The 9961-nt window shown below is 47.0% G+C and overlaps 1 protein-coding gene across 1 annotated transcript in view; it reads left to right on the forward strand.

Annotated features, from left to right (window-relative positions):
* IRAK2 (interleukin 1 receptor associated kinase 2) overlaps positions 1-7112 on the forward strand; it is a 59695-nt gene extending 52583 nt beyond the window's left edge. The window contains exons 11-13 of the mRNA XM_077751507.1: positions 894-1094; positions 4502-4793; positions 6122-7112. Coding sequence (XP_077607633.1) covers positions 894-1094; positions 4502-4793; positions 6122-6234 — 606 coding nt within the window. The 3' untranslated portion in view covers positions 6235-7112. The remainder of the gene's footprint in view (positions 1-893; positions 1095-4501; positions 4794-6121) is intronic.
* The last annotated feature ends 2849 nt before the right edge of the window (positions 7113-9961 follow it).

Raw genomic sequence — 9961 nt, forward strand, 5'->3', positions numbered from 1 at the left:
ATATATGGTTATATATATATTTATATGTATATAACCATATATATTTATATATATAACCATACATATATATATAACCTTATATAGCATATCTTCTGTCATATACATAGTTCAGATTTCTGCTTTCTAAGTAGTATAAAATGTTATAAAACTTATAATATGTAAATATAAAATTTATAAAATATGTAAGTATACATAATATTTACAGAGTAGGTCTCCTTTTAGATATATATGGATTAGGGACGTCCGACTGGCTCACTCAGTAGAGGATGTGACTCTTGATCTCAGCGTCATGAGTTTGAGTCCCATGTTGGGTGTAGAAATTACTTAAATAAATAAAACTTTAAAAAATAATAATGCTTCTCAGGCTTTAAAAAATAAATAAATATACGTGAGTCAGAATCCTACACCCTAAAATGTGTATTTTTATCAAAAGATTGTGCCTGTAATTGTTGATAAGATTAAATTATTAGTGTAAGGAAACTATATAAATGATAGCTATTACTACTGTTTATCATAGCCACTGATCGACTATTGAATCTTTATTCAGTGTCGAGTATCACACTTCATGCTTTAGATGCGTTATATCTTTTCATCTTTGTATTAATCCTATTATCCCCATTTTCCTGATAAATCAGCTGAGGCCTATGTTAAGCCCCTCCCTTGGTGGTACCAGTGTATTATGGAATGCCCTGTACATGGGCGGAATTTGGCAGCTCTCCGGTTCTGGCTTTTTTCCTTGTGTCTTGGATCCTTGTATGTATTTATTTCTTAAAACCCCGTTTTGTGCAAAGTTCTGCAGCTCTGGTGTGTCGCGGGGGACGGTGGGGTGTGTGCGGGTTGAAGCCCACATCCCTGCAACTCCCGCTGGAGTGTCTTTCCTCTTCTTCCCGCAGAAGGATCTGCTCCTCAGTGAAATCCCAAGCAGCAGCCCCTCGCTCTGCTGCAGGAAGACGGGCGTGGAGAAGGTGATGGCTCAGGAGATCTGCCAGAAGTACCTGGAGAAGAGGGCTGGGAGGCTGCTGGATGACTGCGCCCAGGCCTTGGCCATGGCTGCCTGCCTCTGCCTGCGGAGGCGGAACGCCAGCCTGGCGGAGGTGAGCCTCACTCCCAGCCTTCACCTTGGCCATGAGCCGTGCCCTGGGTTGGGTGGGCTTCCCGTCCCGCTGGCGCTGTGGTTCTGCCGTACCAGGGACTAGGTTAGCACTCGGGGTCGAGCCCTTTACCGAGATGTGATTTCATCAACCGGGGCTTTGTTTGCTTGCAAGCCACACGACTTAACGGAGATCATAGCAGCAAAACAGGGAAGCCAGTGGCCGAGAGTAGCTCCGGAGCCTGAGGGCCGTGTGCTGGGGCCTCGGGAAGCCCAGGAGCCCATGCTCAGATGTTAACAGAACTCTGCTTCCTCGGAATCTGCTTGATTCCTCCTCTCCTCTCTGTAGGCTCCCTTTTCTTTATCTGCGGTTTGATTGGGAGGTGTGGCCGTGGGTATCATTTACCTGCTATGGGTCTACTCCCCACTGGGAGATCACGTCTCCGGGTCCCAGTTCCAGTCTGTCAGGGCGAGAGCCTGTTTGGCCTACCTGGAGTCAATCGTCCACCCATTGACCAGTCAGGTTAGGCGAGGAGAGTGGGGTCCAGTTTCTAAACCTGGTGGTCAGGGCTCAACCTAAGAAAGCAGGAGGGCCTGAGTCCCAGGGGAAGGGAGCATCCGTAGCCCATGGGCTAGGCAGATACCCCAGAAACCAACCGTATCGGGGGCTACAACATCTTTCTAGGGGTGTGATAGTGGTGGTTTCCATGGTAACAGGTGTAGCTTTGTGGCCCATGCTAGGTGTTTCTAAGGACCAAATAATTGCCTGCGAGGACTCTCTGAGACTAACTGACAGTGATCTTCAAGTGGTGTCTGGCAGGGAGGGGCTCCTTGACATGACCTCACGAGTTGCTTTTGGCAGCAGGAGGTCTTGGGGGGTGCAGGCCCCACCCATTTACCTCGCATACATACGTTGAGTTCTTAACATTTCGTTTGAGGAAAGGCTTTAGTAGCTGGAAAAAAAAATCTTCGAACACAACCGCCGTAGCCCAGGACTGCCGTTTTATTTATTTATTTTCTAAAATTTATTTCTGAGAGAGAGAGACAGCATGAGCAGGGGAGGGTCAGAGAGAGAGGGAGACACAGAATCTGAAACAGGCTCCAGGCTCTGAGCTGGCGGTCAGCACAGAGCCCGATGCGGGGCTCGAACCCACGAACCGCGAGATCATGACCTGAGCCGAAGTCGGCACTTAACCAACTGAGCCACCCAGGCGCCCCCAGGCCTGCCATTTTATAGATGGGCAAGTAAAGGTCCAGAGAGGAAGAGATGAGGCCACAGAGTGAGTGAGTTTCTGTCAGAGCTTCCCGGTTCATTCCCATGTCCGCCATCTTGCACGGGGATGTGGCCGGAGCTAGAGATCCAAGTGGCTGTTCTTCGCCTCAGCTGTTCCTCAAGTGCCTGAGTGGCACAGCATTCATTCAGTCATTCAGCACTTGTGTGCTGGGCAGGGGGAGCGGGAGGGGGGTGAACAAGGCAGGCCCAGTTCTCCTTTTCCGGAGCTCACCCTGGGATAGCGTGTGAGACGGGGCCTCACCCTGGAGGGTTTTCCCCAGGAAGTGGCTGTAAGCGAAGAGCAATCCAAACGGAAGGAACAGCCCCCGCAGATGGCCTTGGGTGAGAGAAAGCCTGGCTTGATCAAAGGTCTGGAAGAAGGTCAATGTGACTAGAACAAGAAGAACATGGGGAAGAGTGGCTTGTGGTGAGGCTGCTGAGGAAGGAGGGGCCCCGTAATTCAGAGCCTCGCAGGCACAGTTAGGATTTTGAGGAAGACACTAGGGTTTGGAAGCAGGGGCGGGACATAATCAGATTGATGTTCTGAAAACATCGGTCTCCCTGAACCACTTATTCTTTCACTGAGGCCTTCATCTCTTCATTTATTTCATTCTTCTGTTCAGTGAGTCAGTTACAGGACCCTTGATGAAGCTGTTATAATGTGGAGACTCGGAAACACAGTGGTTTAAATGAGATAGAAGTTTATTCTCTTTAGCTGAACAGCTTGAATGTAGGCGGTTCAGAGCTGATGTGGCCATGCCACTTTACTGGGGACCCCAGGCTGCCTCTGTAGTGTGGCTCTGCTATCCATTTCAGAGTCCAAGATGGCTGCTCTAGCTCAGGCCGTCACATCTTCATTCCGGCCAGTGAAAGGGGTTAAGAGGAAGAAGAGAATACACTCCCTCCCTACCTCCAAGATGTGGCTTAGAAATGCATGCAGCACTTCTCCTCAGACTCCATAGGCCCTAATCTAGTGACAGGGCCACACCTAGCCACAGGGCAATGCAGTTTTTAGCGTGGTGAATATTTATTTGGTATATACTCCACAGATTTGTCTCCAGATGTGACATTTGAACTGGGCCTTGGAGGATGAAGAGGCGTTAGTTATGTAGAATACAGGGGTTAGGGCATTTAAGGTATAGAAAGAGCAATGAGAAAAAAAATGCCCTCAGTATTTCACAAGTAAACTGGGAAAATGAGAGGTCATCTGGGTGATGGACTTGAAGACAAGCAGGCCTGGGGGCACTAGTCAGTTCTCTTACTTACTGGCTGAGTAGCCTTAGGCAAGGAACCTAACTTCTCTGGTCTTTTAAACTTTTTACCTATAAAAACTCACTGTGCATCACATTCAAAGGTGCTTTGTAAATTGCAAAGGTACTGAGCAAGTGAGATGTGTCATTGTTATTAAGGGTATGTCTGTGTGCCGTGTGTGTGTGTGTGTGTGTGTGTGTGTGTGTATAAAGAAGAAACACTCCTTCCCTGCCTCCATCTGATTTCCTAACCTCCCTAATCAGAAATGCCCTCAAAGGCAATATCTATATTACTTAGGTCATTTCCAGTTGAGAGAGATAGAATTTAAGTCAAACACACACACACACACACACACATACACACACACACACACAGGAGGAAGGACTGGGAGGGAGTATATGAATGAGTGAATGAATGAATGAATGAATGATTGGCTCATGTAAACAAATAGCAGACAGGAGACCCAAAGTCTCAACCAGCAAAGGTATGTCTATCTGTATCTCTGACCTCTGCTTTATTCTTTGTGGGGGTCTTAATTTTTCTGACCGTGAAGGGATTTTCTGTGTGGGTGGGGAGTCTGGGTCTGCCCCTAGAAAGGAAACGGGGGTCTTTCCTCAGTCAGCTTTAAGTACAAAAATCTCAGAGAAGGATTCTGGTTGGCCAGCTTGGGTCACGTGCTCAACCCTTCACTCATCAAGGTCAGCGTAATGGGATACAGTGATTGGTGCATCTTGGTCATGTGCTCTTTTCAAAGGCCTTAGATGTTCTTCCAGACAAAGCAGCAAGAATCAACGTTTGATTCTTCCATCTCTCTCTCTCTCCTGAGACCTGGGAGACCTGTAAGATTTTTGATTTCAGAGCGAGCTCTTATCTCTCCTCTCCCCAAGGTGTGTGGCTCTGTGGCCGCCGTGGCAGAACGGCTAAGAGATCAGGAGACGTTGCTCCCTTCGAGTGGGGTTTCTGAGGGCACGGGCCCTTCCTCCAACACCCCAGAAGAAACAGATGATGTGGACAATTCCAGCCTTGATGCCTCCTATTCCATGAGAGCAGCGCCCAGTGCTGGGGCTGTTGCGTCACCATCCCCTACAGAGGACAGAGAAGGCAGGCTGCAGGCCGATGGGGAAGGGCAGGCAGACCCCTCCTCTGCAGCCTGTGCCGGTCCGGAACCTCCCCAGGATGGTAAGTGTGTGGAGGACCGAGTGCTTATGCGGGCTCATTTAGGGGTCTCTAACTCAGCCTGCCATTTATCCCTTCTAGCGCTCTAATTCACGCCTGCTTTGAGTTTTCAGCTGTTCACCTACCAGCTGACTGTACAATGAGACACCTCGGGTGGGGGTCGTCCTTGATACTTCCCTCTCTCTCTGGCCCCCTACGTCCAGCCCATCACCTAGTCCTATCCATTGGCTAAATATCTCTCAGCTCCCTCTGCTTCTCTGCATCGCCTGCCCCCGCCTTGGCCAAGCTACTGTCTTCTTGCTGGATGATTGCACAGCCTCCCTGTGTCCCTGATGCCCTCTGGCCCCTTACCCTGTCCCTTCTCCAGGAACCAGCCAGAGTGATTTTTAAAACCAACTCACATCACCCCTCGCTTAAAGCCCTGTGTGGCTCCCCATCGTACTTAGGGAACAAGTCAAAACTCTTCCTATCTCTCCCTCTCCTATCCAAATATCCCAGGCTTCCTTCTGGAATAAAAATTTGGAAAGCCTGGGCACCTACGTGGCGCAGTTGGTTGAGTGTCCAACTCTCGACTTCGGCTCAGGCCATGATCCCAGCGTGGTGGGTTGGAGCTCAGCTGGGCGTGGAGCCTGCTTGAGATTCTCTCTCTCTCCCTTTGTCCCTCTTTCCCCGCTCACATTCTCTTCCTCCCTCCCTCCCTCTCTCTCTCTCTCAAATTTAAAAAAAAAAAAAAATGGAAGCCCTTTTCAATGCAGTGTCCCTGCCCACTACTAAACATGGCTTAATGAATGTCCCAGGAGACACTGGGAGAAGAGAGGAGGGAGAAGAGAGAGACGGTGTAAGTGTTCACGCCAACCTCTCCCACCCATGAGAAGGAGCATGGAAGGCCCCTCCTTTCTGAAAAGTGGGGCCAGGGGGCAAGGCTTCACTGCAAAGACAGAAGCAGGGGAAAATGCTCATCATGCTCAGGGCCTGATTTAGAAATGTGATTTAAGTGAGAAACTGACCAAGTCTGACTTCTAAGAATTAGAATAATAGTGGGGCGCCTGGGTGGCTCAGTTGGTTGAGCGTCTGACTTCGGCTCAGGTCATGATCTCTCCGTTTGTGGGTTCGAGCCCCGCAACGGGCTCTGTGCTGACAGCTCAGAGCCTGGAGCCTGCTTCAGATTCTGTATCTCCCTCTCTCTCTAACCCTCCCCTGCTCACGCTGCCTCTCTCACTCTCTCTCTCTCTCTCTCAGAAATAAGTAAAACATTTAAAAAATTATAATAGTAACTACTTCCAAATGCTGTTTGTTCAAGTTCTTTCTTTAAACTTTCTATTGAACGCCAGCTACGGAGACCTCGTGGAAAATCGAGATCAATGAAGCCAAAAGGAAGCTGATGGAGAATATCCTCTTCTACAAAGAAGGGAAACTAGACAGCGTTGAACTTTTTGGCCCCTGATGACTAGAGCACAGATGAGGATCCTTGTCCTCAATTGGAAAGATGAACAGCAAATCAAAAAGAAGATCTGAGGCAGAATCAAAATCTCCCGAGAACACCAGCCATCAGCTTTCCTGGGCCGGGAAGGAAAGCTTCCAGAGCGAGTTGGGGAAGAAGGGACCTCAGCTTTTCAAGACAAAAAAATACATGAAGTCATCATCCTTTCTGGGATTTGTCGGTCAGAGCTGGGTAGCAGGAGACTGAAGCGGAAACCCGGGTCCATCGGCCCAAGATGTGGGCGATTTTGTGGTTTGGGGGTGTGTGGTAATCCTGTTACCCAGCTCACACCCCCCAAGAACTGACGGAACACTGTCGTTTGTATTCCAAAGTTAAAATCTCTGGATCACATTTGCCAACAACATCCGCAAACTTCCCTGGCCTGAAAGATCCTCAGCTTGTGTGTCCTAATGCGGTTCTTCGGTTCACATCCCAAGGCCTCGAGTTTTACAAATGCCAGACACCTGGCAAAGGGTTCAGTAGGTTTTCTACTTTCTCCTTCAGAAATCTTTTTTAACCCACAGATATTTATTTAATGCCCACCCGGCACCTCCCATCCCACTAATGCTAATATTTTCAGTGGAGCTTTTGTTTTGAGAGTGTGTATTATTTATGAGTGAATGAAGAATCCAGAGAGCCAGTTGCATGTCTGATTCTGCTATTTAAATCACTTATTTAATTTCTGGACCCTGGGCTTCCTTGTAAGTAACACCTGTTCGTTTTCCTTCCCTGGGCTATTTGGAGGAACGGGTGAGACATGGCTACAGAAGTACTTTGAAAATGCACTTGCCCTGTTATATAAAATAAATAAAAAGACATTAAACATAGATTTCTGCCACGTACCTAAGGTTTATGCAGCGGGTCTTTTTTTTTGAAAAGTCGTGTTGCAAATCTTTTTGGGAAATGTGCAATTTTAAGTTCAGTGTGTCCTATTTTAAATAGTCCTACTGTAATGATTTCTTTTTTTGTAAAATAAAAATACATCGGGGGAGGGGGGCACCTGGCTGTTTCAGTTGGAAGAGTGTGTGACTCTTGATCTCAAGGTTGTTGCGTTTGAGCCCCACATTGGGTGTACAGATGACTAGATAAACAAGTAAACTTAAAAAGATACATTGGTAAAGTCAACAGATATTTTGTAATTAGTTTGTAATTTGTTTGTGTCCAGATGAGCTTGTCTGGAGAAGGTGCGCTGCACCAAGGGGTATCATGGAGTGCCTGAGATTTGGGCGCTGCCTATAAATGTTGATTGTTAGTAGCTGTGTGGTCTGTTAAGTTAGGGAGCTACCCTGAGCCTGTTTCTTCATCTGCACAATGGAGAGAAGACAAAGTACCTGGTTCATGGGTTTGTCGTCAGGGCAAGGGCAAGAACTTGCTTTGTGAAAGCATTCAGTAGTCCCCCAAGAAGGTCAGCTTTGTACGGCTTTGTAGCAAAGATGGGTGGGCTCCGGCCTCAGTGGGCAGCAGTCTGCACTGACACCCCTGATTTGTTGTTGTTGTTGCAATATATTTTTTAAATAGTTTATTGTCAAGTTGGTTTCCATATAACACCCAGTGCTCATCCCCACAAGTGCCCTCCTCCATGCCCATCGCCCCCTTCCCCTCCCCCACCCCATCTGCCCTCAGTTTGTTCTTGGCATTCGAGAGTCTCTCATGGTTTGCCTCCCTCCCTCTCCCCCACTATTTTTCCCCTTCTCCTCCCACACGGTCCTCCGTTAAATTTCTCCTGATCCACTTATGAGTGAAAACATATGGTATTTGTCTTTCTCTGCCTGACCTACTTCACTTAGCATAATGCCCTTGAGTTCCACGCACGTTGCTACACATGGCCAGATTTCATTCTTTCTCATTGCCATGTAGTGTTCCATTGTGTAGATAAACCACATCTTCTTGATCCATTCGTCCGTTGATGGACACTTAGGCTCTTTCCATGATTTGGCTATTGTTGAGAGTGCTGTGAACGTTGGGGTACACGTGCCCCTATGCATCAGCACTCCTGTATCCCTTGGGTAAATTCCTAGCAGTGCTATTGCTGGGTCCTAGGGGAGTTCTGTTGTTCATTTTCTGAGGAACCTCCACACTGTTTTCCAGAGGGGCTGCACCAGTTTGCATTCCCACCAACAGTGTAGGAGGGTGCCCGTTTCTCCACATCCTCGCCAGCATCTAGAGTCTCCTGATTTGTTCATTTTAGCCACTCTGACCGGCGCTGACACCCCTGTTTTAAACTCTAATGGCTGCGAGGAGTCAACTAGAGTGTGTGTTATATGCCCCAACCGAGACCTGGAATGTGGCAAGCGCCTTACAATTCTGAGAAGGGTGTTTTCAGGACGAGTGCCATTAGGGTGCAGGTTATCAAGACATCCGGCATTTCCAGACCAGGGCTTCATACATTTCTGGAGAAGTCAATGAACCACTCTGACAACTGATGAAAGCTACAGACCTTCTCCCCTCAGCAAGTTGTAAATATGTATATATAAGTTTGTGGATATGAATTCTGGGGGGGGGGGGGGGGGCCCAAGGGCACCACGATATCTTCCTATGAATCCTTAGAAGGAAGGCCTGTTTTTTCCCCTCAAGTTAATAAATGCACATGACAAAAAAAATCCAGTACAAACCATTACATGCTAGGAAGAAAGCCTTTTTTTCCACTGGGATTTTCGTCTCTTGCCTCTTCTCTCCAGAAGCAACCACGGTTATTGTTTGGGGTATCCTTCCAAAGATGATGAAAATTTTACCTTTTTGCTTAGCATTGGTAATTGTTAGATTTCACTAGAAAATTTTCATTTAGAAGACCAAAACTATGAGTTAGACTGAGCTGAAGATGGAGTTGGAATTTCTGGCTTCGGGGTAGGTATGTTTTGTCACATCCTTCCTGGCCATCCTTCCTCAACAGTACTTTTGGATTACTTTAGCCTTTTTGCCTGGTATTCCATTCTAAGGATATTCCATAATTTATATAATTAGCTTCCAATGCTGGATGTTGAGGTGGTTTGCACTGTTACTACAGTGTTCCTTCCAAAGATGTTGTACCAGTTTATATGGAATCCGTTATGGGAATGCATTTCCCCACATCTTCAGCTACAACGACTATTATCGTGCTTTTTGGTGATTGCCCATTAATAGGTGAAAATTTACAATTTTATTCGTATTTTTAAAGTGACAAGTGGAGGCATATTTTTCAGATGTTAAAGAGCCTTTTGTAATTTGCTGTTCCTTGGTCCATTTGTTTCCATTTTATTTTTAAAATTTTTATTTTAATTCCAGTTAGTTGACATCTGTTTCCATTTTATTGTTTCTATTAATTTTTTTTCTGTTCCATTTTAATAATTATCCTATTAAGAAGGTTTTTACATAGTAGGGACATCAGCCCCTGTCAGGTGTTGCGAATATTTTTCTAAGTGTGTATCTTGTCTTTTAACTTTGATATTTTTTGCCCGGCAGAAATTTTACATTTTGCATTTTTGTGTCGCTTTTTTCTTCCTTGTGGCTCCTAACTTCCAACTCTGCCACTCTATGGGTGTGTCTCTTGGTCTCTCTGAGCCAGTTTCCTGCTTTGCAAATGGGGTCATGATGTTAGTGCGGGTTCGAGGAGGCTCTCGGGACCTGAACGCGACCGGCTAAGGGTTGCAGCGCTGAGCAGTAGGGAACCGCTCTGTAGGATGGGGGTCCGCGGACTCCCCCGAAGCCGCGGAAC

The sequence above is a fragment of the Crocuta crocuta genome, unplaced genomic scaffold (genome assembly GCF_008692635.1).
Source record: "Crocuta crocuta isolate KB4526 unplaced genomic scaffold, BGI_CrCroc_1.0 scaffold69, whole genome shotgun sequence".
Classification (NCBI taxonomy): Eukaryota; Metazoa; Chordata; class Mammalia; order Carnivora; family Hyaenidae; genus Crocuta; species Crocuta crocuta.